General features: G+C 38.3%; 2 protein-coding genes across 8 annotated transcripts in view; one reads left to right on the forward strand and one right to left on the reverse strand.

Annotated features, from left to right (window-relative positions):
* Nucleotides 1–5231: 5231 nt before the first annotated feature.
* On the reverse strand, nucleotides 5232–26139 carry LOC5565563 (KAT8 regulatory NSL complex subunit 2). Of its 3 annotated transcripts, none has more exons than XM_001649859.2 (3): nucleotides 26057–26139; nucleotides 15504–16167; nucleotides 5232–6642 (listed from the first exon to the last, which is right to left on the reverse strand). In XM_001649859.2, the coding sequence occupies exons 2-3, from the start codon at nucleotides 16150–16152 to the stop codon at nucleotides 5507–5509; spliced, it is 1785 nt and encodes a 594-aa protein (XP_001649909.1). In that variant the 5' UTR covers nucleotides 16153–16167; nucleotides 26057–26139; the 3' UTR covers nucleotides 5232–5506. The 3 variants fall into 3 exon arrangements, with proteins under 3 accessions (XP_001649909.1, XP_021697731.1, XP_021697730.1); XM_021842039.1 differs by lacking the exon at nucleotides 26057–26139 and adding an exon at nucleotides 16255–16355; XM_021842038.1 differs by lacking the exon at nucleotides 26057–26139 and adding an exon at nucleotides 16255–16308 and having other exon boundaries at nucleotides 15504–16191.
* Nucleotides 25557–27614, forward strand: part of LOC5565562 (cyclin-T) — a 56212-nt gene continuing 54154 nt past the window's right edge. The window contains exons 1-2 of one of the 5 annotated variants that reach the window (XM_021842033.1): nucleotides 25557–26048; nucleotides 26458–26886. In XM_021842033.1, coding sequence (XP_021697725.1) covers nucleotides 26663–26886 — 224 coding nt within the window. In that variant the 5' untranslated portion in view covers nucleotides 25557–26048; nucleotides 26458–26662. Of the gene's footprint in view, nucleotides 26887–27614 lie in introns of all 5 variants that reach the window. The other 4 variants (XM_021842034.1, XM_021842035.1, XM_021842036.1 and 1 more) reach the window with 4 other exon arrangements.

The raw sequence follows: 27614 nt of genomic DNA on the forward strand, positions 1-27614 counted from the left end.
CACAAACGAAACAACTAACACACAAACTAGTTTAGAAAAGAAAACGGTTCTTAGGATCCCCGGTTTGCGTTACCACGGCCCTGCAGGAACATTACCAAGAGCAATCATGCCTCCTCATATACAGACACACACGCGCAAGCATAGCAATAGAGAGTCCTTTTTCTGCGGAAAACGGTAGCAATAAATCGTCCCCAAGCATATTATTTAGGTATTTCAGTGTAGCACAGTACCGTGAGTTCGGGTGAAATTGATCAGCGTGTCACACGATTTTATGTCTCAATTGTTTTTTGAAAACTAGTCATGGCTTCGTTGTTTGCTTTAACTACCATCAATTTGTAGTTTGTAAAGATTTTTGTGATAATTGTTCACGGAAATTTAATAATTTTGCAATGTTCGATTTAGTGAAGCAAGATATTTATAAACTTTTAATTCTAAACGAGGATTTGCTCATGGTCTGTAGCTTGAATAACCTCTAAAACTTTTATATAGGTACCTAGCTTGGAATGTTCAATTTGAAGTTCATAGCTACGATGTTTAATTTGAAAATAATGTTGAGAATAATTGATGAGAAAGAAGGAGGACTTAATTTATCTCACATGACTTTCTTCACAATTTGATAGACAGAACTAAATTTCTGTCAAACTTGAACAATAGTTGTGAGTTGAGATGGTTCAATTATGGGAGCAAATCGCAGGTGCCTCACCCAAAGTGAATCGACTCTTTTTGATTTAGTGATTCATTCTTTAGCACAAAAATTGAATCATATATCTCACATAAGGACGACAAACATAATCATTTTGAAACTAAAAATTTTTCCGTATAATTAATTTAACTACTCATACATATCTACTGCCGTGAATCGCAAGTCAGTCCCATCTGTAAAAAGTATGCATTGAGAAAATGGGCTGTGAAGTTTTTAAACTCGTTTTCCATACGAATATTCAAAAAATTCCAGAAGATTTAAACATGTTCAAATCTTAAACTTTCACAATTTGCTTTTTACTATGATATCTTTCCGAGAAAAATATATCAAAACACGGTTCATTTTTGTGTTACACGGTGCGAGAATCTGTAGTGGGACTGATATGCAGTTACTTTTCATTATGGGACAATTTGCCTTGCTGTTTTTTCCTATTTTTTTCCGAAAAAAAAATTTGTTATCTTATTAGTGCAGCTGAAAGAGCATTGGAAGATATGTTGAAAACTGAACTCAACTCAATTTTGACAAAAATGCAGATGGGACTGACTTGCGATTAACGGCAGTCTGGTCCACTTAACTACGATAAGTCCAAGTCAAATATGTTATCCCTGGTAATTTTTAAGTACCCCTACAAAAATTGCGGTGCAAGTGAATCAAGACTCTTTTTAAAAGAACCCTGACTCGTTCACTCATTTTTGAGAGTCGAATCTTTTGAATGACTCGTGAGTAAGTCGCCCATCTTTAGTTGTGAAAGGGTTAAATTAATCAAAATCAATCACCACTTATCATAAAAAAAACATGGGCTAGATTATCACATGATCCTGGACATAACTGTACACAATTCTGGGATAGATCTACGCAAGATTCTAACATAAATCAAATAGATTTCTCACATATTCCTGGACAGAATTCACTTAGAACAGTGGTTTATAACCTTCTTGGGGCCTTCCTTAGCCGTGTGGTTAGAGTCCGCGGCTACAAAGCAAAGCCATGCTGAAGGTAATGGAAATGTTGGCTTTTTGTTTCAAAAGTACTGTTTTGGAAATTTGACTCGCGAATCAAAAACTGCAAATGCCTAAAATGATTCCTCAGAACAGACAACGTCATCCGAATTTGTACGAGTTAATTTATATCGTAAAAATAATCAAATTTCTATGCTGTAGAAAATATCTACCTTCAGGTGTTTTACACTGTAGTCTTCAAGGGTAATTCATATTATATCATCGCATATAGAGGTCGTTTACTTCAGAATAGGATCGAGCGATCTTTTTTAATCACCTTTGTAAAAAGTCTCGGCTTAAAGTTCAAAGTCAACTATTATACTGGTTTTCCTGCATTTAGTTTGTTGAATTTTATACCGTACTATATTAGGGAGACATGGAAATTTGTAGAAAATGATCAATTTCACCGGGAAATCACGGCTACCTACATCAAACAGTAAGCAATGCCATACTTGAAGCGTGAAACGGAACGGAATATCCATCACAATCTGCAGCAACGCAATCGCCTGAAATCTACCCGTAGAACGCCATTGTATTCTGTTGTTTCTTCGAGCGTCGAACGCTAGTCAGCATTCACTGTATTAACTCCTCCTTTCGATGTTCATTGCGTTGAAATGTTTTACACGGTCAAGATTCTATGATTAAGTGGCAAATAAAAGTGTTTGTAAAATGCTGAAATTAGGTGAATGATTGATACTGTGTGTCATGCTCAAGGGACTGCGTGGCTTATTTTCCGGTTTAGATGTAACTATCTCTTATTTTTAACTATATTTTCAATACCTTGACATATAAAAAAAATTAACGATTTGTATGAAATTTTAACAGCACTTGTCTGTAATGTGGCCAGTGCTAAGATTCTTCCTTTCCTTTTTGAAATACACTTATGTCACTATTTTCACAAAATTGATCTTCAAAGTCACTATTTCCGTGATGTAAAGATAAAGCAACTATATCGTCTTCTTTAACTAAAACAGCAAGATGCGGGGATTTTCGTTTTTTTTTTCAAACATTATTTTTGATCTTGACATCTAAACTTCAAGTAAGGGAGGTATCCCAGGTGAATTCTCAGCAAAACACCAAACAATAATTTGTGGCAGAATGCCCATAATTTGTAGAGGTCTAGGCAAAATTTTGTGGTGAAAACTCTGGTACAAATTTGAGGAACAATGTTTGACACAATTTTATTTTATTTTATAGTATGATTGAAACCCGTGAGAGTATTTCCGTCAGATCTGTTTAACGAATTGCTATCTTCATACAACAGTAATTCTCGGCGGATATCCAGAAGGCATCTCTGACGTACCTTCTAAAGAAATTTCCACAAAACCATCTCAGAAAATTAGTTAATAAGTTCACTGGAGTTCCAAAATTCGTTCAGTAATTTTTATAAGAATGCATTCTTGGTTTTCTGTCCATTCCACTAAAAACATTAGAAATCAATCCTCAAAGTTTTCAAGAAATTCACCAAAAAATCTTTAAAGTTTTTGTTTAAAATTAACCTTTTAACTCTTCCAAGAATAAGTCGGTATTTCTGGACTTAATAAGACGTTACATATGAAAAATGTTGGAATAATTTTGGTTCTTTATAAACACTTCAATTCCGGAGTACATCGATTTGCAATTTGTATTGACGATCCATACATGACGTATTTTGATGAATAAAACCAATTAATAAATTCTAAAATTGAGCAATTAAGTCGTGTCCTGGACTGATAGCTGCTAAGACATATTTAAATTACCCCGGTGAGAATCAGCCTATGGTATCCCACAATTTTTCGGAACTGGCTAAGAAAACTGAAACTTTCGCGTTGAAAAGTTCTTGAAGTCGGTTGGTTTACTGGAAGTCCTGAGTCAAGATGTTCCTCAAGCCGCTCTAGAAGCAGTCAATTTAATCGAAAAGGATAGCAGGCATTGAATTATCGACTTATCGACCTGATTCGTGACAAACAAACTGCGGAGGAAATCTGGGCAACTATGACTAACGTATATGCGAAGAAATCTGTTTAATCTAAAACGCTAATGTGGAAACAACTGGCGAAGCTGAACATAACTGAAGGATCGTCGGTAAAGGATTACCTGAAGACTTTCGACGAACTTATTCAGCTGGCGCTAAATTGGAAGAGGGTAATCTAGTTTTGCAACTGTACCTCACACTTCCTTCGATCCCCTGGTGATCGCATTAGATAATCTTAAAAAAGACAAGCTGATGTTGAATGTAACGCGAGAACGTGGTGAAGAAACGCCTGCAGCATTTGTTGGATCCAAGCAGAAAATATGGAAATTCAATGGAAAATGTAACAAAGGCTCGAAACCAGGACATATGGTCAAGGACTGTTATCTGAGAAAATCGTTGGAAGAATCTGTCATAGTTAGCAATGGAGGATACCAATTTTACAGTTTCAACTTATATAATTTAGTACTAGAGTCCCACTCGTATGTGCGTTTTGAGGGATATTCTAAGACTAATGTTTTCAGTTTTGAAGTCCCTTTTTAGTCATAATTTAATCACTTTTATGTTAATTAAAGTAACGATTATTTCGCTGTCTAGTCGCTACCAGCCCTGTTTTAGGTGAAGATGAATCGAAGCCAAAACTCACATTTTCAAGAGCACAAATCTGGAGAACCGAACATCCGTTTGAGCTGAAAACTTAATCGATTGGTCACCTCCAACTAGTGACCAATCGATTAAGTTTTCAACTCAAAGGGATGTCTGGTTCTCCAGATTCGTGCTCCTAAAAATTTTAGGTTTGGTTTCGATTCATCTTCACCTCAAGCCAAAGATTTAGTACTATACCAAAAGTTCAAGCGTGTGCTGGAATAAGGGCGTAAGTCGATTTCTCTTCATCGATCTTCTCTTCTGTGAATAAAAGTGACAAGATGCAAATTTGTCAGCATTTTTTCTCACCTCAGGATGCAAGATTGCATCACTGCCAAGCGATCTGAAGTGAAAAAATGTTGACAAATTTGCATCTTGTCACTTTTATTCACGGAAGAGAGGATCGATGAAGAAAAATCGATCATGCGACTTACGCCCTTATTCCAGCACACGCTTGAGTTATGGTTTCGATGTTCATTCGTTCATTTGCTCTGAAACGACGTGCTACGCGGACCCACAAATCTATTCAATTTTGACTTTTTCAAACAACCCAACTGTGGGTAAAAACTAAATACTCTTTCCCCAAATTTGAGTTTAAAGAACATATTTTTTGGGTAGTCTGATTTCTCCGTGTACACACGCGTATACCAATGACTTGAGGCGCGTTATCATAAATTAAGCGAGATTTATTGAAGCTACAAGAAGACATTGTCAAGCATATCTGTTAAAAAATCTCCGAAAAGACTATGCTGATCCCTTGACATCGACTATCACTATTCGCTCGTTCCCACAGCTATTGCACATTACAGCCTTTCTGGTCCCGATCAATCATTACATCTAAGCCATCGAAAAGCATACAAAAATACAAACAGCCCCCGCCTGCAAGCAAAACTTAAACGCAGTATAGTAGTAAAGAAGAAGAAAACACAAGTGATCGACTTATAGCAAAACATTTTATTCCAAATTTACACTCTAGCAACTATCGCAGAGACACAAAAAACATTGAGGTGAGTTTTTTTTTTATTATTATTTATAATTCCGGTTAATTTTTTGAACCGTTCTAAAGTGATTACGTTCTAATGTATCGTTTCGAACTATCGCGCGACTATATTTAATGAAACTATTACAATGAAAAAGGAAAGAAATACAATAAAAATCAATTAAATTGAGACCAAAACCGGAAGTGGCATTTTCATTTCGTTTCTTCCCTCACTCGGCCATCTTCTCGACTGGATCGGCTTTCGGTTCCTGGGCGTCGACCACCGGAGCAACCTCCGGCACTGGGTCTTTTTCGGGGGGCGTCGCTTCCGGCTGTTCCTTTTCGGGTTCCTCCGTTTGGTTGGGTTTTTCTATTGGGATCGGCTTGGCAATTACACTCACGGGAAGGGAGTCCTCGAGGCTTGGCGGTTCCACGTCGTGAGCGATGGTAATGTTGTGCTCGACCAGCGGGGGCTCGGAGGACACTTCCTGATCCTCGGTTTCGGCTGCTGTCGCGGTGGTGCTGGACGACTGCGAAGGGGAATGTTTTTCGAGCTTTGGTTCCGACAGCGGCTCTCTTTTGATCTCCTGCGACTGCAGGTCTTCTTCCCCTTCCGACTCGGATTCATATTTCTTTTTGGTAAATGTTTTCTGGGCAGGAAGTTCTACATGTAGGTAGCAAGTGGCATCCTCAAAGATGTTTGCCAAAGGCTCTTGACACACGACGCCACTCTTCTCGACTCCACAGGATTTGAATAACACTTGTTTCTTATCCTCGAGGATATGTTTCCGGCAGAATTTGCAGCATGGAAGAGTTCGCTCGCCACACTTGACGCCTCCCTCGGTAAATGCACACTTCGGATGTTGCGGAACTTTCTGGTGCAGCCCTTCGGTAGCTTTGGCGCGCTTTTCCAGATATTTCCGGTGCAGGATAGCATCCATCCCATATTTCCGATGATAATGATCCAAAGCTTTCAACTTCTCGTACAGCTTACGCTCCTTTGGGGAATCCTTCACCTGATCGTGGATACTGCAATACTGTTCCCGTTCGCGACGCACCTCGTGAAGATATCGCCGTCGTTTCTCCTTCAAAACGTGCTGCAGACGATGAAACTGATCAATGTACAGCGTCTGAAGCCGGATCAACTTCTCTTTCGTTATCATTGTGGCTTCCTCGGCCGTGTAGATTCCGGCATGTTTCAGCAGATCTTCGTTCTGTGAATCGACGCTCTCATTGTCCGAATTGTCCATATCGTACCCTCGCCAGGTGTTTCCCACCAGAGTGGCGTCTTCATCAGTACTGCTATCCGAAGCATAGTCCAGGACAACGCGAGCCGAATCGTTGATCGTCGGCACATCGATGTCGACTGAAAAGAAACAACCAAGATTAGTTCGCATATCATAATTAGGGCTGGTTAGTGAATGGGTGACTAAAAAGACAAACATGGAATGAACAAAACAAAATAAAACCATACACAGGGCTGGTAGCAAAAAATGGTACCGAAAAAAGTTATTTTAGTGACCAGATTTGAGAAAAAAAAGTGACTAAATAGTTATTTATGCAACAAGTTGCAAAATGATGATTTTTTCAGCACGAGTTGTAATTGTAATTTGTAATTGCTCAATCCACACCCTGGCAGACAATTATCCGCCCATCTAGACACGGGCTGGGTGAGGACCTACCAAGCCTCCCCCGTTAACATGTCCTATACCGTTTAGCACACCGGGATCTTCCACAAGCAGGCGCCGGAATTAAAGCGGTCCCACAAGCTTCAGATACATTAAATAGATATAGTCCCTCTGGCACTAAACCGAATGGCGCCCTCCGCTTCACCACTAGTACTGCTTCCCCACACGCCAAGCACAATATCGAAAGTAGCGCGTTGTATAGCAAATACAGTACACCACCTCCGACACTATGCCAAATGTACAGGAAAAACAGCACCAGTAAGAAAGCGGAAGGCGCACCACTCGGTTCAGTGCCAGAAGGACTATAAGTATAACGAAGAAGAAATGAAAAGATAGTAGAGTTGGTTCGGTTATTTGATTGCTGAAACGAAAAAAAACAGAAAAACAGAAACAAAAACAAAGTGTTAACATTAAAACGGGGTTTTATAATTGATAAATGTATCGATAGTTTCTCATCTGTTACGTTTCCTTATCGTCGCGCTGTCGATTTTTTCCATCTCCAGGGTGTTCGTCTCCGCTCGAGCAATGAGGACCATGATGAAATGAGAATATAAAATGTGAGCATTAGTGTTGATCTAGTAATAGATTAATTTAAACTGCTTTTCATGTGCTAAGTAACTTGTAAACTCCTACTCAATTATGTTTTGTTGGCCTACACGTTTTATTTAGACACAATTTTTATTTAGAAAACTATTTGGATCCGAGATTTTAGGTGCAGATTGAGCATGTTTGATAAAACAAGCATCCTGTTTTCAGTTAAAGAATGTTCAAGAAGTTGATGATTCTGTTATTTATACTGGCTACATACAAGAATTCACTATTGATGTAATATATGGATATTGAAAGTTCCAACGCGCGATTATAATACTTCAGTTTTCGTGCTGTTGTATTGGTGTAAGTAGTGGGAAACCAATCAGTTTGGTGATTCTAACGGTAACAAATAGCAAGACGAAAGGAAAGTTGATAATCTATCATCATTATGATTTCAGTCCTAATTTCATGATCCGTTTAATAAATTCCGCGTATGATTCGGCAATTTTAACAATTTATACATGTGTATTCGAAGAAAACAGACTACGAGCATTTATTACCTGTTGCAAGGTTCCTAAGTGATCAGATATTTATCATTTTCTACAGCCTAATTTAATAATACCTACATTGGGTTGTAACAAAAATTTGATCTTGGGATGTTGATTTGCCTCCTAATCATAGTTTCGACAATAGTCACATGCTTACTATCCCTTATGGCAGTGTTGTTGATTCTATTGTCTATCGCTCATCAGTTTCGCGCTACCCGGCAGGGACTTGGTCCTATGTACCCAATACTCTGCTGTGTCTTAACTTCACGCAATACATTCTGTAGATGTGTGATACAGTTTGCGGAATATTATGATTTATCACTTCGTTCAGATGGAAAATTCTGTTATGGTACCATATTCACATATCAGATAACTCCCACCTGGAACGATGTAATACATCGGAGACATGTAGATTCAGATCTATGCCTAGTTCGGCTCTGATCGACAGGCAATCAGTGTATTCAGTTTTTCAACTAGCTTGAAGCGACGAACGTTTCAAGACAAGCTCTCCACTATATCTGCTAGCAATCACCGGTCGTCGATAGACATTTCGGTTCTTTTCTGCTAAAGATAGATCCGATTGTATGCCAAAGACTATGGCTCATGCTTTTCAATACAGCTGGAAAAACAAGAACTACACCCAGCACCAAATAGTACGTAACTATGAGGCGGACCGGAAGGTTTGATGAGCAATCCCCACCAACGATTTTTTCAGCACGAGTTGTACATTTATCCAACGAGGCTCGCCGAGTTGGATAAATACAACGAGTGCTGAAAAAATCGAGTTTTGCAACGAGTTGCATACAACATTTTTTGCTATTACGAAAAACTCCGTTTAAGCTGCATCATTTCCAAAAGCACAAACAAACATTTCAACAGAAACCACGTGAGCATACATCCACGCGTATTACTTATCATTTCAGTATTTTTCAATCGTGTAGGCTGCGACTTAGTAGTATCTACGAATGTCACAAAGTTTGTTGTCCACAGACCTACATTTCCTATTGGAGGACAGAACAGGTAAGACAACGCGTATAGTATTGGATTCTGCTGCAACCTCTACGAATTCTGGACGATGCATTCTCAGTTCCGCAGTTCGCTGGTAACGGATGTTTCTCGGTATCCTAGCAAAATACACTGCATCGAAAGTAGGGTGCATAAGTGCATGTCCGGATGCGTATTGAATGCACCCCTGCCGAAGTTAGGCATCTCGCATAGTTTTTGAGAAAATCCAACTTCGGCGAGAAACCGATTCAATGTTTTTATCGCGCAGACAATATCACCAGTCTTGCATCTGTATCGCACATCAGCTATAGAATCAGATGCTATAGCAGAATAGACTGGGATATTTTGCTGACGCCTTCCAAACAGAACTGAAAAGTGCTACTTTTCAGCACCGAAAACAGTGCTGAAAAGTAGCACTTTTCAGCATTGTTTTTTTGGTAGGAAAAGTAGGCCATTATGTAGAGCAAATTATCAATGAAAAGTTGATTAGATTGCAACGGAATCGCAAAAAAGTGACTTTCGATTCTCGAAAAAGTGACTAAAAGTGACTTGAAAATCCAACCGAAATCAGTTTTATTTCAATTCTAATATACTGTTTTACGATCAATATCCAATAGATTGGGAATATTCAATATGATCTTCTGCAAGTAGTAAGTCTAGTTGAATACCATATTTGGAAATTTTTATTGTACTTCCAAAACTTTAAGATATTCCCAACGATTTTTCAAACAGAAAAGTTTACTTTTACATAAATATTCCTTTTTTAGCAAATTTTCAATCTTTTCAAAATGTTGTGTCTAAGTATCACCAAAGTATTTTATTTTGTAAATTTCAATACGATTTGGAACATTTGAAAAAATAAAATTTTTGTCGTTTCACATTTCCATCCAAACTCTCCTACCTAATAAGGTTAATATTTTATGTAACCAGATCAAGATTACGGAAAATGTTATACTTGGGCATTAATCAATATTGCAAATAAAAAATGATGATAGAAGATCGAATATGATTGAAATACCTCTTAAAACCGCGTCCTTCAAACGCCGACTTAAAAAGAACAAATGGTTGATATAAGTGACATTGGAGTTTTCCATCAGTAAGTTTAATGGGAGGTACGTTTGGCTAAATGGACATTTAGCATAAAGACGATAGGTTTAACAGGATGTTCTTTTGAGTTATTCTTTTAAAGTAGTTGATAGCACTAATCTTCTAATATTTCAATCAAAATTACTTGGACACTTTCATGATTCACTTGACATTGGGGTTTATAATTGGTCGAATTGGAATAAAAAATACTTCAATACCGCGCATATTATTGTCAAATATAAACTCTGTAGTTTTCAAAAACCTCCTGCCGAAGTGAATAAAAAAATCCAAGAAGAGGACGCCCCACATTTCTTTGAAGAATGCATGCAAGATTTCATGAACGATTCAATGAAAACGATAAATTGACGATAAATTAATAGTCGAAAAACACGAGTCTTTTTTACGTCGTTTTTAAAAACAACTCGGTTTTACGCCGTTTTTTGAAACAACGCGTTTTTTTTACGCGGGACGTCGACCGACGTAAAAAAAAACCTTAGGCCATTTTTAAAGGTTTGGTTTGCAAATAAAGTCTATCCTAGGATGCATGATAAGTTTTTACTCTCAAATAGAACATTAAATAATTATTCTTTGTTATTAATATCTGCGATAAAATAACTTAAATATAATCATTTTTTTTATTTATATGATGCAATGGCGTAGCCAGAAATTATTTGTAGGAATATTAGGAGTCTTGAGAAGAAAATAGAAAAATACACTAAAAATAACCTTCTTAAAACCCTCTTTTTTACCTACGTTCAAAACAGCTAAACTGTTCATATTGTTTATTGTAGTACTAAATTATCTCAAATGCATATGCATAAAAACTGAACATCAAGAATGTAAAAAACATACTCCGGATAATCGAGTCTAAAATTCCGGATAATCGAGTCACCGAGTAATCGAGTCTTCGGATATTCGAGTCCGACCTGCATTACAAGTTACTTGGAACTCAATGAAAGATTAACTTTTTTACAAGTTTTTTTTTCACATGGAAACCATGAACCACTATTTTGATACCGACAAGAAGATGTTCTGGTGATGACCTAACTTAAAACTTAGCCTAAATTAAAAAAGACCGGTACATTATTTTCTCCCGAAAATTTAGCTCAAAATAGTTGAAAAAAGTGACTTTTTGACGTAAAAAGTGACTTTAGTTGAAATGGCTTCAAAAAAAAGACTTTAAAGTGACTGGCCTCAAAAAAAGTGACCAAGTCACTAAAAAGTGATTCGCTACCAGCCTTGACCATACAGCAACCAAAAGGTAAGAAGAGCAACTCGGAACAACGGTACAGGTGACCTTGTTTCTCTTAAATAATCGACTATCCTTCTTCAGTCTCAAGCCGAAGGCTAGATAAGTGCTGGATTACAAATATGTTGTAATTTAGTTTGAATTTCCATCATTATGGTTTCGCGTTATGCGTTTTACAGTGTATTCTGTGCTTTTGGCCTTTTGCGATTTCTAATTGATACCAATCTGTTTTTTTTTCGCTGCTGATCTTTTTCGTGCTGAGATTGCAACAAGCTTAATCCGACCGAGTTTGAGTAGAGGCTACGCTGAGGATAGCTCAGATAATTCTATACCATAAAAGAACAGCAAATATCACTTCTTGCAGAGTCATATATATATATCTATGCCAGTTCATGCGGGAAGGTGTAAGAGTGGTGATTTTTATGGCAGAGAGGCTTGCTCTTTGGTTAGCAGACTGCCTATGTATTAGACGTAAGGAAAGGCGTTCTATAATAATGAAAAGTTTTTTGTCCGTCTCTGGTTCCAGCTGATGCTATGAACGAATAGATCAACTGTGATAGATTGAGAGTGGAAGATATGAGCAAGTGAAAGATACAAGGCGGCATCCATTTATTATGGAACGCTAAAATTGGAAATTTTCGACCCCCTCCCTCATCCGTAACGCTTTTTGTATGAATTTTTTGTTTGAGTCGTAACGCTCGAGCCTACCCCCCCCCCCCCTAAGAGCGTTACGTAATTTGTGGATGCCGCCCAACTATAAAGTACGAGGAAAGGGACGGGCCTGGAATTGGAGCCACGACCTCCTGCTTACGAAGCAAAAGCGGTAGTCATTAGACCCCGTCTAGGAGCTACAACACCCTTGGTTTTGCGAATATCCCAGTAGTCTGACCACTTAGAAACATGACGTCTTCGGTAAAATTGTTCAGTAACTCAAGAGCTATCACTATTTTAGCAAAGAAATTCGGGATTTTACCACTAGGCGGCGCTAGTGAGCATGAAACTTTTGTTTCGGAGATCTCAGGATCCTGACCATTTAGAGAGATGACGTCTTCGGCAAAGTTGTTCGGTAACTCAAGGACTATCATTGTTTGAGCTAGTTGATCTTGACACCAGGCTGCGCTAGTGAGCATAAAACATTTGTTTCGCAAATATCTCAGGAGCCTGATCACTTTGTAAAGATGACGTATTCGGCCCAGGAATTGTTCCAAAAAACCTTCCAGGGATTTCCTATTCCAGCAAAACTCTAAGGGATTCCTCAATAAATTCGACCAGGAATTCTTCATGAATTGTTTCCAGAAACTTCTAGATATTTCTCTGGCATTTCATCCACAGATTACTCACATCAGTAATTATTCCAATCAGTCCTTCAGAAAATCCTGCGGAATATTATATAAAGATATGATTTTTTTTTTGTTAAATGCTTATCTTAGCAATTTATCTAAAAAAAAACCAAAAATTCGTTATGGGTCTAAGAGTCCTTTCGGAATTCCTCGCAAAAGCTCATCAGAATCATCCATAAGCTTCATTAAAAATTAATATAGGATTTTCTTAGGAGATGAATCCCGTATTGTTTGTGGAATTTTTATATTTCTTCTCTGAAAAAATCCCTTGACAATTCCATGCAGACATCCCTGGAAGAATGCTTATCTATTAGGAACATTTGCATGGATTCCTTATGAATTTCGCTTATTCCAGTTTTTTTCTCCTGAATTTCATACAGGGATTAGTTCTGCAGTTTTTCTTTCAAACATATATCGAGTTATTTCCCCATGGTTTTTCAAAAGTTAATCTGAGGTTTTATCCAGCATATACTATAGAAATATATAGTCGACTCTCCACATCTCGATATTCTATAATTCGATATAATCTATAACTCGATGGATTTTACGGTCCCTTCAAATTTCCATACATCGTGCTCTCCATAAGTCGATATTTCTATAACTCGATATCTCCACTTGTCGATGTCGATGTAAATTTCTCTCCATAACCCGATATCTATTTTATTTTTTTTATTTGCGGAAACGCGATCTAATTCTTGTTTGAAGGAGAATTAATACTTGCAAGTTGTAATGAAAGTTGGAAAACATGAACATAATAAAAAAATATTTTTTGAGCATTTCGAAACAAGTTTTTAAATAAAAATTTGTAAAATATTATCATCAAAATGAATTTGCTTTCTTACAGAAGTGATCATATATGTATAAGAAATAATTTGTTCCTTCGATTTGTATTTTTTTTTTTGTGTCAGTATATTCTATAACTCGATGGTCCCTTGAATATCGAATTATGGAGAGTCGACTTCTAATAAATCGTCCGAACTTTTTCAGTCACGGACTTCTCCACTAGACTGAGGCCTACGACGAGCAGTAATATTTTTCGTAATATCACGAGGAATTCCCAAAAACTCTTATAAATATTTGAAGAGTCTGATGTCTGAATGAGGAAATGTCTGATTGGACTACTTTTGAGACCTCATGCCTTAAAGAAGAGACCAAACAGGAACTGAAAAGTAAAAAAAAGAAGTTAACCTTCGGGCTGTCGCGCTGTTGTACTACCCCGTTTGGCATAATGTCGTATGGCATAATGCCGTTTGGCATTATGTCAAACGGGGTAGACCCCTCAGGGAGTGCGGTCAGATATTTATCTAAGGATAGTTCTGTTCGTGTTACTGTATGTATTTTCCATAATTTTGTTATGAAACTTCAGAATGTTCAGATATTACTGCGAAGATTTCTGCAGGAGTTTATTTAGAGCTTTTTTACGGACTGAATTCATCCATGATACCTTCAAGAATTCATCATGAAATTATTCTAAGGATAAACACAGATATTACTCTATAAAATCCACAAGAAATTTCTTCAGGAGTACCTTCAAAGATTGTTTCACAAATTTCTCATGAAAGTTTTAAGTCCTCCATGAATTTATTGAGTAATTCTAGGTGGATTTCGATCGATCGATAATTATTGGAAAAAAAAATCAATCAAATCCTTTAGAATTTTCTTAAGGAATTTCTTGGAATCGATTAAAAAGTTACGTAGGAATGATAGGAGAAATTGATAAAAATTTTGAAAATAACATAGAGATTTTACTTGAGAAATTACTCCAGAAATGTTTGAAAGAAGCTGCATAAATGAATCCCCGGATAAAATGCTGGAGTATTTCATAGATAACTTTCTAGAGAAATTTTATGATGAATGTCTGGCCTAATTTATTGCGGAATTGCTCGAAGTGTTTTTACTAGATTTCCAAAAATGTTCGAAGGAATCTTGGTTCAAAAACTCTGGAATAAATCTTTGAAGATTTTCTTGGAAGAACTTTTGAAGGAATCTTGGGAAGATCTGCAAGGCTAGAGCACGCTAGAGTAACAATTGGTGGAATAATTAATGGAAAATCTTAGGAGGAAATCCCGAGAACCCCTTGGGAAATTTCCAGAGTAATCCATGTGGTAATTGCAGGAAATAGTAGCGTTGGACTTCATGCAGCAAAATCTGGAGAAAACCCGTAGAAACATCTTATTCTAAAATGCCTGATAGAATTGGTTGAGGATATCTAGAGACATTTCTGGAGAAGTCACAGAAAGTATTTAAGAAGAAATTATTAGAACTCCTAAAGCTTTTCCTACAGGAATTTGCGAAGAATTTCTCGATGAACCTTTGGAATAACTGCATTAGAATCTCTGTAGACTATACTAGAGCCTGTAGAATTTTGCCTTAAGATTTATTACAAGGAGAAAAAAGAAAAAAGTGACCTAAGAGACCAGTTTTTGGTTGAAGACTTCTTCTTTCTGGCGTTGCCTACTTTTCAGCAGCTTTGTGTTCGTATGAGCACTTCCACAGTTATTAACTGAGAGCTTTCTTTGTCATTAGACCATGGTTGCATTCGTGTGGCAAGCCCGAAGATACTCTATACCCTGGTAAGTCGAGAAAATTTCAAACCCGAAAATATCCTCGGCCACTGGGATTCGAACCCACGACCCTCAGCTTGATCTTTCTGCATACCTGCGCCTTTACCGCTACGGCTATTTGGGGCTTAGAGACTAATGCATTTAAATAATGACAAAGTCTCTCAAAAGAGACCCGCTATCAGCCCTGCATAATCAATCATAATTATTTCAACTTACCAAACGGATCCACCGAAGGGGTAACAACGTCCAGGTCGCCCTCTTCCTCGTCATCGTGGACCGTGATCTTCAGCGCCGACGAGCAATTGGCAAGCTGATGCTGGTGCTGTTGTTGACTTTGCTGCTTCGCCTTGTCCACCTTGACATGGTGGGAGAGATTGTGTAGGAGTGTTTCGGTCGTTTCCAGCGGTGTGTACTTCCCGATGGTAGATTTGGTTTTGGTCAGCTGCGTCAGCCGGCTGTGTTCGAAACAGTAATTCGTCCCGTAGTCCTTCTTGTTGTCATACTTTGGAGCCGGTTCCAAGCAACGTTTTCCATTCGACGCAAAAAAGAATGCGCACTGCTTGTAAGGGGCGCGGGTATCCTGGAGAATATGACGCTTGCAGTAATTGTACTGCTCCAGACGCGGAAGCGTACACTCGTAGGACTGATTGGAACAGGCTTTCGACTTCTTTTCGATCTCCATGTGAATCTGATTACGCAGTGCCTTTTCCTGATCGATTACGTTTGGAACTGTACTGCGATGGTGGCTTGATGACGCCGCGATTCGTCCTCCTCCCGATACTGCTGATGGCGCTCCGGAATTCTTCCTCGAATGGTGCTGTTGATACGGCCGAGTTCTCTGCTGCCCGCCGCGAGGATTGCTCATCTTCCTGGGGGGATTCTTGGGAGTAAAAGAATCACATAGCTTGGGTGAGAAAAACGGACACACAGTCAAACAGGCAGACAAACAAAAACGTGGAATTCTTACTGGATTGTTTTGATTCTGCATCATCCTGGGATGGCAGAAAATTCATGTGACAAAAGACAAAAGGGCGGTTTGTACTAAATGCGTACACTGCAACAAATCAACGAGAAAGTATTTTTAGAACAGTTGGCTGCGCTATTCCTGTGCACTGTGTCAAATTAACAGTGTATTCTCGTGTGACAATTCAAAAGGGCAAATTCTCAGATTGTCAATTCTATGGAAATTCGATGTGAACATTGTCAATATGTACACGCTAAGAAAATATTATATTAGATGGCTTAAATACCATTCTAAAACCATATTCGGTCTATTAACTCATTGTGATGCATTTTTACGCATTAAACTTGGTTAGTATAAACATATTTTATATCTGGAAACGATTTTTCTGGAATTATTTAGTTCATGCATAAAGATCTAAAATCCTGTATTGTGAATAAAATTAGCCATTTATTTTTCTTATGTAAACCAAAAACAAAACAAAATGAAACAACGTTACATATTCGCATGAAAAACATTTAATTCCACTTAAATCTTGCAAGTGTGAACATTTATATTCCATTTGGTGCTCTTCGTTAACCCAAATCACTCCCACTTCTCTGCCGTCTCGAACCAGCATCCACAAGCTTGCAGTTTTTCTTCTCACATTTTTTTTCCAGTCAGCTACACGGAGAAAGGCGAAAATACTAATTAGTATGAGATTTAATATTTTCCCAACTTTATCCCATTTTAATCATTGAGATACTTTAAAATTAGTCACCGAAATATTATGTTTTATACCTTTCCATGCTTACCCGGATAAAAACGTATCATTCCGTGAATGGAATAAACCATTAATGTACAATATAACGTATTGGATACAATACAGCGTATTGTAATTGAATGTCGAAGCAATATTATTCATGTTTGGATATACAATTCAAAATCAATATAATATATTGTAACAGAACATTGTATTGTTTTTTATTGGTTTTATACCTTACAATTTTGGTCAAATTCCTATTTTCGCGTAAAACAACTGTTGCTTTTTTCTATGTAGCTTTGTTGAAAGAAATAAACAAAACAAGTTCAAAAAGCAAGAAATGTTGTGTGGAAAATATTCAAAAAGTCAAAATAAGTAGTTTTTTAGAAGTCACTTGACATTAGCTGACAAGCAACCATGATACAGTTTGTTGAATTGTTTTTGTATTGTACAACAATACACGAATTGCTTATCAAGACAATACATGAACAATATATCATATTGTGTTTTTAAAATGTTTGTATGAGAAAATATCTATATTTGTATTGTTACGATACTTAACCACCCATATATTATATTGCAAAAATCTCATATACCATACAGTGAACTGTTCAAAACAATATATTGTACTGTAATTGTATTGTCATTTTACAATACACTGTATTGTATTTCCAATATATTGAATGGTACTGTTTCAATACGTTATATTGTTTTTGTATTGTATTTTTTATCCGGGTAACCACGAAATATTTTTTGACGAGCATATGTAGTGAATCACACTACTCTTGAGACTTAACCAAAATTATTTCTTGTTATTTTGTTCTACACTATCTCATTGTAATCACGTCGCGTCAAAGATCTCCAGTGGTTTCTTGAAAGTACACGTTCTAAGAAGTTTGATGTGCAATATTCAACCAACAGTGAAGTCTCTTCCGCGTGAAAATCATTGAAAACATTTAAAATCAAAATGTGGAAAGAGTTCCCTAAATAATTTGTTCTACAGCAAACTATCCGCCACCGCCACAAGCAGCGTAGGAGTGACAAAACGAAGCAACCAAATGCATATGAAGGTAAGTTCGTTTGTACCATACATCCTGGTATTTAGTCGTTTCGACTAACTTTTTCAGTTTGATACAGGGAAGAGCTCCATTGCGATCGTCGGTAGCTGACTGGAAAAAAAATGTGAGAAGAAAAACTGCAAGCTTGTGGATGCTGGTTCGAGACGGCAGAGAAGTGGGAGTGATTTGGGTTAACGAAGAGCACCAAATGGAATATAAATGTTCACACTTGCAAGATTTAAGTGGAATTAAATGTTTTTCATGCGAATATGTAACGTTGTTTCATTTTGTTTTGTTTTTGGTTTACATAAGAAAAATAAATGGCTAATTTTATTCACAATACAGGATTTTAGATCTTTATGCATGAACTAAATAATTCCAGAAAAATCGTTTCCAGATATAAAATATGTTTATACTAACCAAGTTTAATGCGTAAAAATGCATCACAATGAGTTAATAGACCGAATATGGTTTTAGAATGGTATTTAAGCCATCTAATATAATATTTTCTTAGCGTGTACCGACGATCGCAATGGAGCTCTTCCCTGAATCAAACTGAAAAAGTTAGTCGAAACGACTAAATACCAGGATGTATGGTACAAACGAACTTACCTTCATATGCATTTGGTTGCTTCGTTTTGTCACTCCTACGCTGCTTGTGGCGGTGGCGGATAGTTTGCTGTAGAACAAATTATTTAGGGAACTCTTTCCACATTTTGATTTTAAATGTTTTCAATGATTTTCACGCGGAAGAGACTTCACTGTTGGTTGAATATTGCACATCAAACTTCTTAGAACGTGTACTTTCAAGAAACCACTGGAGATCTTTGACGCGACGTGATTGCAATGCGATAGTGTAGAACAAAATAACAAGAAATAATTTTGGTTAAGTCTCAAGAGTAGTGTGATTCACTACATATGCTCGTCAAAAAATATTTCGTGGTTAAGCATGGAAAGGTATAAAACATAATATTTCGGTGACTAATTTTAAAGTATCTCAATGATTAAAATGGGATAAAGTTGGGAAAATATTAAATCTCATACTAATTAGTATTTTCGCCTTTCTCCGTGTATGATTTCTTCTTCGTTGAGTGTCTATTTCTCGCGGAACATTACTAAAGGACTTATCTAACATTGAGAGGCTCTCTTTGTTTACTTTCTCTTTCATTAATAACTGAGTCACATTAATCTCTTCTGTTGCGTTTTTTGTATGAAACGCTAGTCAAGGAAATTGACTTTGGATCTATAGTGAAAAACTTCACAAAATCTTTAGTGTTCCACTGTTATAATCGAAAGAGAACGAGAGAGGAGAGAATCTCTCATTTGTACATAGGTCCTTTAGTAATGTTCCGCGAGATTTACTACCGGGTAAAAAATAATAAATAACGCCGTTGGTTTGACCTCATTCAATCTGAACACTTTCTAATCTGTACCCCGATAATTTGCATCGTTCAGATTAAAAATGGTTCAAACGTCATTTAGCTCATGGAACGGAGTGAAGTGCGATGGAACACTGTGGAACGGAACGCAGAATCAAAACAAAACAGTGAAAGAGATAACCAAAAACACGTTTCTAGGGTGACCAGATGTTCAAATTAAAAATGAACCCCGATGGTTTGCATGAGGTACCATTCAAATTAACGGGGGTGCACGGTAATAATACACGATAATGATCGATTTTATTTTGAAAAGCGTCAAAAATGTTTAAAAAATTTGAGTTTAAATACTTTGCCCATTTTCGATTTTCATCCGGGAATTGGCCTTTTTCATGAACCTTTTTCATTATTCATAAATTTCATAACGCTAGGGGGTGGGTGGGTGCTCTCATGACAAAATTTGTATACCTTTAATAAAAAAAAGCGTTAGAAGGGTGCCAAAAATGGCCATTTTTCTGCGTTATGCATTATGTGAATGAACCCTTGAATTTTGTAAGCGTACCTTGGCCCCTAAGCACTAATGACAAAAATTATTGTGTTGACCATATCTTGCCAGAAATTCCTCACGCATCGAGATAGGACATATCTACCAGGATGGGTGTACGGCTGTCAACTACAAAAAAACTCGCCTAACAATCAACTCGAAACGCAGGTCGAAAACGCAGGCAGCAAATGCTGATGCTTTTCAACACTCGAACAGCGGGATGTCTAGCAGGGTTGTGAGCCACACGAACACACCCACAAATCATGAACGGTAGGCGTACCACAGAGAACAGACATGGAGGCTCGAACAAAATTTCATCTAAACCATGTGTAAAGGTTCGAATCAACCATCATGTGCCCCAGTGTTAAAACTATCTCCTGTGGTGTCTTTGTCAACTAAGCGAACGTCAAACATGATCGAAAGTGTCAAGGTTCATTTATGGACCTGATTTTTAAATTTTTGAATTCGGCTGGTGAAAATTGATTTCGTCGGATGGTGCTATGCCACGTGCAAATGTTCTGTGGAAACATGTTTTCGATTTGCTTGCGTTTTACTCGAGAGTACTCTGTGATGGCTCCAGCAATTGAATTTGTTTCGCGCGACTCGTTTTTTTTTTATCTCCTGTGTGTGTTAAGCGTTTTGTTTCAAAAATTGAATGTACTTCGTGAATGTTCGGTTCGGGATGTTTTAAGAACTGCAGATTTGGTCGATTTTTCGTGCGGTGCGTGCATTTTGATGAGCAATGCCAAGTTACGGCTCACGCTGTTGTTCAGAAGACCGACGGATTGTAGAGGAATTTCGAAAAAGGAATTTGGCGGCCAGAACGTCTACCGAATGTATCCTATACACCTATGAGAGGACGTAGAGTTCTCTGCATCTTTCTTAAGTAGGTGTTCAATCAATCATCCTTTCCCATTTCCCAGCTTTCGCAAGAACGTGGCCAGGACAGCTCTCGATTATTGGAGGATGCGTCAATCTTGTCTAAGAGTTAGAGGTTAGTCCCAAATTTCTAACTTTGGTAACGGACGGGAAGGAGGCAATCCTCATACAATGGTCTAGGGCTGTACCACCTACGAATTTTGCTAAGATAGTTGTAGTAACATGCTCTTCCGTGTCATGAAATAAGAACAAGATTTCATTAATCATTTCAGGACCCAATTAATCTTGTTCTCATCGAACAAGTTTATAGTTTTACAATGGACCAATGTACGAGTTTACTCGTTGAAGAATTAGCTGCGTCGTGTTATTTACTGTTAACGAAGCAACACTCGACATATCGGTAGCTGAGGTAACCTGAGCGTAGCAACCAATAGTTGAGGTATTTGTTATTTTTTTCATTCCTTCCAAGTAACTCAAACTATCAAGACGTTATTAATAAACCTTCTGTTCATTATTCGGTGTTTGATTCGTCCCGTTCCCGTCCCGAAGTTCCAAATCTCAATATTTACGATCATGACACCGTTCCAACGTCTCATCCGTGAATCATATCGCTATTCCATTTGAAAGCTGGAAAAATGAAGAATTCAATAATCAAATTCAAGGACCATAGCTAGTTGAAAATTGACTCTTATGAACTTCAATTCACCAATCATTGTAATTTGCAGCCTCGTTTGCATCTCGATTTGTACATCATATGAATATATCTACATAACTTAGAACAAGACGACAGATGCAACCCGGGGCCCAGATAGCCGTAGCGGTAAACGCGCAGCTATTCAGCAAGACCAAGCTGAGGGTCGTGGGTTCGAATCCCACCGATCGAGGATCTTTTCGGGTTGGAAATTTTCTCGAATTCCCAGGGCATAGAGTATCTTCGTACCTGCCACACGATATACGCATGCAAAAATGGTCATTGGCATAGTAAGCTCTCAGTGAATAACTGTGGAAGTGCTCATAAGAACACTAAGCTGAGAAGCAGGCTCTGTCCCAGTAGGGACGTAACGCCAGAAAGAAGAAGAAGACAGATGCAACCCGAGAATGGTTGGTATTAGTAATCCTTTATAAGAGAGATTCGCGGAAGCTGACATTTCTGTCAGTGTGAGCCAATCGAGCAGCCAAACGAACATGCGTTATGTTTTGAAATTATTTCGGAAAACTTAATTTTGCATGAAGCAAAAATATGAAATATTTTTCTTTTTAAAATTTTTTTCAATGTGATTTTTATTGGTTGATTTTTTTCAACTGTTTATTAGTTTGGATATGTAGCTCAAAGATCTATAAGGAAACAAAATATACTTTTTAGCAATAAGGAAGTCATGTCCGTGTTATAATATTATTCTCTACGCCGAGCAAAATCAGCACTGCTGGTCTGTCGCCAAATCATTCCATTTTAATTCCGCTTATCTCTCTATAAAGGATCACTAGTTGGTATGCAATTCCTGTAAATATTCTACGCAAAAAGGATTTTACACGGCAATTAGGTATCAGAAGGCCGGCTCCAGAGGCACGTTTTCCACCATTGATTTTGCAGAATCACATCCTAAAGCACCTCAAATTTGTAGAACGACAAGCAATAAAAAAAAAACTTCAGATTTCAATGTTTGCTGAGGAACTATTCGACTTGCTATTTTTTCTTAGCAAATCTTATTATCTCATGAGCCTATGCATGCTATAAAACGGCAGCTGAAAGAGTATTGAAAGATATCTCGGTTACTTTTTCAAATCGACGTAAGTAACTCTCACACGATTTTAAGAAAGTTAATTAATAAGAATTAGAACATGTCTTCAAAAACTGTTTTGAAATGAATCCCCTTTTTAACACTTTTTTTCTGTGTACATCGCTTAAATTTTGCATTCAATCAGCTCGCGTTTAACAGTAGGTCCTATCGTTTTCCACAAAAAATGTATGCCAAAATGATAAGCCGTTTCATTCAGTTAGTTACGGCGTTTTTGTACCAGTGTAAAATCGACTCAAGTAGCGTTTTGTTTTGATTCGTTGTTAAGTCACTTTGTCTTAGTTGCAACCCAATCTTCGCCTCTCTCGCTTTCGTTCGCATTTCGTACAGAATGTCCGGTGCGCGGAAAAATACTCTAGTGGTTGACTTTAGTGTCCTTCCCGTTCGCCCTGATGTGGCAAAAGTGAAGGATGTTTTGGAGAATGAAATAAAGCTTCAGCTTACGGACCTTAAAAGCATACAGTTGCATCACACGCGCAACTGTGTGCTTATAGAAATTAAAACGCAAGAAATTGCCGCTCGCTACCAATCAGAGCATAGTTGGAAGCGTACAATGCTTTGCGGTAATAAGAAATTTCGGATTACGGTCCAAATCGATTGTGACGAAGTGACGGTCCGTGTACACGACCTCCCACCGTCGATGAGTCACGTTACCGTTGCTGACCACATGATGAAGTATGGAGAGGTAATCTCCATTAGAAACGAGAAGTGGAAGCACTACTTTCCCGGGATATCTAACGTAGTGTGAGTGCTTAGGATGAATTTATTTCGACAAATTCCTTCTTTCATCACTATTGAAAACGAGCCTACAATGGTTTCGTATATCGATCAGCCCAAATCATGTCAACGATGCGGCCAACCGTCTCATCCCGGCAAGAAGTGTCCGAATTCAAGTCCCGCACCAACTAATAAATCATCGCGAACATCTACTGCATCCAAATCGTCGGACGAGTTGTTTAATCAGGATGACTTTCCTCCGATAAACGACAACCAGCAAAAATCACCATCTCCTGCTCGTGCAAGTGAGCCAGCAGAAGCGAAACAACAGAACGACGACGACTGGACCGATGATGACAATACGTCAAACTCATCCACGGAACACAATGAGGCTACAAAGGGCTTATTAACAAATTTTATAACGCTGAAGGGGGTGTGTGGGTGTCCTTGTGATGTTACGGCTCATACAAAATTTGTAAAATGTTCATACAAAAAGTGTTACGAGGGGGTGGGTGGGTGTCAAAAATGACCATTTTTGGCGTTATGAAATACGCGAATGAACCCAGATAAGCGACGGCGATCGAGGCGGGTCAATGAGAACAGCGAAACCAAAAAGGCTTGTTCTGATCAGTGTTCCCCAAACCCTGATCATACTGCGACCTTTGTATCATCGGAAATTGATAAGGGTGTAACTAATAATAACCATATTAAGGGTTTGAATTTTTCTATTCATAATAGAAGCTGAATATCGGCTCTGTGATGCCGGATACGTCGTGTGAGCCTTCACATAAACGTAATAGTATAAAAAGTTACTTTGTCTGTCCATGCAACGGAGCGGCGAAAGTAATGGTTAGGTTGCGAAAGTTGAAAATTTTACGCCATTTTGTAAATCCTGAAATAAGGCGTTCTAAAAATGAAAAATCGAGTTGGTTTAGAGCGGAATGTGTATTTTTTATATTGATAATGTAAGTTTGTTAACTTTTTTTACTTGAGTCTGTTTGAAAAAGTTTTCGAGATAAGTTGAAAACTGAACTTAACTCAATTTTGACGAAAATGCAGATAGGACTGACTTGCGATTCACGACTGTATAGCAGTTGAAACTTTTTTGTTACTGTTGGCAAAAATATCCGGTAAATTAGGAATAATCCATAAATATTCAATCAAAATGCATTTTCTTGATTTGTTTGTGAATTGTAGAATACACAATTTGCGATTCAGAACAATACAAAAAACAATATATTTTGCTAAATTTTGTTACCAATAAAAACAACGTACCTTATTGTTGAATTCAAAGTAATGTAATGTATGAGAAAATATCAATATTTGTATTGTTACAACAACCCATACATTATATTGTAAAAACCTTATATACTATACAGTGAATTGTTCAAAACAGTATATTGTACTGTAAATGTATTGTTATTTTACAATATACCGCACGCAAAAAAATTGTGCGGTAAAAACTACCATTGTAGGGGGTTAAATTAAGCGCTCGCACCGGCAATTTTCAGTCGAAATCAGATTGTTGTAAATTATTTCTCTCAAATGTACCAGTAATGTGGTGGGCTGTACCGCAAACATGGTAAATTGGTCTGAAATTCCATGGTAGTTTCAAGAATGGGCATAGTCAGCTAAAATAGTAAGTTTTACCACAGAATTTTTTCCCGTGCGGGTACCTCCGTTGGTTTGACCTCATTTAATCTGAACACTTTTTAATCTACCCCGCTAATTTGCATATCGTTCAGATTAAAAATAGTTCAAACGTCATTTAGCTCATGGAACGGAGTGAAGTAAGATGGAACACTGTGGAACGGAACGCAGAATCAAAACAAAACAGTTAGAGGTAACCAAAAACACGTTTCTAGGGTGACCAGATGTTCAAATTAAAAATGAACCCCGATGGTTTGCATGAGGTACCGTTCAAATTAACGGAGGTGCACGGTATTAATGCACGATAATGATCGATTTTGGAGTGAATGGACCAATGCACGAGTTCACTAATTTGACGTTTGAACGGTGCCGAATTTACTTGTTGCCATGGTCTCGTAAATGACACGGCACCACTCAAAAGTCAGATAGTGAACTAGTGCATCGGTCCATACTAGAATCAAAAAGTACGCAGCCCATATTTAGTACAATTGTTAAACACACCCCTGCTGATATTCAGCCATCCAAAACGTCAAATCTGACGCACACGTCAAACTCCGACTGCTGGCTGAATCCCGTGTCGTTGTGCGAGGTCGGCCATTACGCGGAGTGCGAAAGCAACACACTCAGGCTGAAGTGAAGTGCATTTTTCTACGCGTGAAATCCTCCGGAAAATCGCGCATACCAACCGCTGAAACCGTTTCCGTCCACCGCAGGACACCCGCCGTCAGCCAGTTCCGGTAATCGTCATCCGGGGGGAGGAAAAACGGGGCTCAAATTCGAAAAGAAATTTTGAGTTGCTCGTTCCTTCGCTTGACACACGGGGGAGAGAGACAAGGTGAAAGTCTGCGGTTTCGGCGGAACACACGTAACATAGCCTACTTTGCCTGCTAATGGCGTCTCAGGGCTTTTTCCATGAGCGTGGATGATGAAATTTCTTTGCAGCTCGGAATTTGTGCCCTACCGGAAGCGTCCGGTGCATCAATTTGTCCGATTTGTGTCGCGGGGGTTTGAAACCGGCGATCAGGGGGTGGTTTAAAGGTACTTACCGTCGTTTACGGGTGGAAAATTGAAAAAATCCACACGTGAAGCTCTGGCAGCGATCCGCACGGGTAACAACAAATCACTAGACTGCGGTCGCCATATTGGAAAATTTTTCTGCTTCCCTTTCGCACACCAACGCACGCTGGGTTAAGGGAGTGTGAGAGTGTGATTTGTTTTGGCGAAGAGGCGCGCGCGTTTGTGTGCGTGAGTGTACGATTATTTACCGATCGTCGTCGCGAAGGGATCAAAAAACAGGAAGCAGTTGCGTTAGTGTGGGTGTGTGTGGAAGAAACGTCACTCGAGCGCGCAGGATCTGATTGCTGCGATTGAGGACACTCTCAATCGACGTTTTGTTTTTCTCCACCTGAATAATCCTGACGGATTTGTGCTGTTTTTGTTTACGAAGATTTAGAGAGCAGTGCTTCGGAAGTAGGAATACAATCAATATTTTCCTCTTAAAAGAAAGTCGGGAAAGTGAAAAGAGTTTAAGCTGAAGTAATAGCATAAGCATTATAAGCTGTGATCAAAAAGTGTACGGTGTGAAGATTGCCCAGCGGAAGATTCCGATTTCCGTTGCGCTTGGATCTTCCGAAATTGTCCCCGGTCTATAAATGGCATCGGGAGCGGGAGGAGCTGGTCCCAGTGCTAGTAGTGGATCCAGTGGCAGTAACAGCAGCAGCGGAACTCTAGCCCGGGATGATTCCAAATGGTACTTTACGGCGGAACAGCTGGCCAATTCTCCGAGCCGCAAGTGCGGCATGGATGCCGACCAGGAGCTCATGTACAGACAGCGGGCGGCAAACCTAATCCAGGACATGGGCCAGCGGCTGCAAGTGTAAGAACCTTCTCTTTCCTTTTCTTATTCTAAATATCTAGATTAAAGTACGATTTTATTTCACAAGATTGCGCAAATTGAGGAAGGGTATGAAAAATCGATTCTTTGCGGAGTTGCATTCATTTGCCTGAAAGGGCACACAAATGAGGAAAAGCTACCTATCATATGCGTTCTTTTTCTCGAACACGCTGGAGAAAATAATGTTGAGGCGTAGGTATTACACTACGCGGACAGGGAATTGCGACGTTAGCAATCAGGCAGTGCGTGGTTGTTTCTCAGCTGCCAGGCAAAGATAACAATGTTTACGATGTTAGGGATGAATCATTGTTTTAGGCAGAAGGGTTTTACAACAATGCTACAAAGCTTCGCATCAATCCGTCTAGAAAACTTAGATTGTACATAGGACATTTATAATTTTGTCTTCAAGTAAAATTAAAAAATATCTCTCCTACTCAAACTTCGGTAATAAGACTTGATATAATAACTATCCGAAAGAAATCTGCTGCGTTGAAATTAATCGAACTCAATAGTTCAATATTTCATGATTTGTTGATAGGGATAGATGATCATGTGCATTGGAGGTAGAGAATTTAGGATGTTTACTACCTGAAAAAAACCCTAAAATTATCAGGCAATTTCGAAGGCAATTAGAGAAATTTCTTTGAGGCAGTAATTCATTGTAGAATATGTTCATGACAAAGAAATTTCGCGTCAAAACCCTCCAAAAA

Source organism: Aedes aegypti, chromosome 2 (genome assembly GCF_002204515.2).
Source record: "Aedes aegypti strain LVP_AGWG chromosome 2, AaegL5.0 Primary Assembly, whole genome shotgun sequence".
Lineage (NCBI taxonomy): Eukaryota > Metazoa > Arthropoda > Insecta > Diptera > Culicidae > Aedes > Aedes aegypti.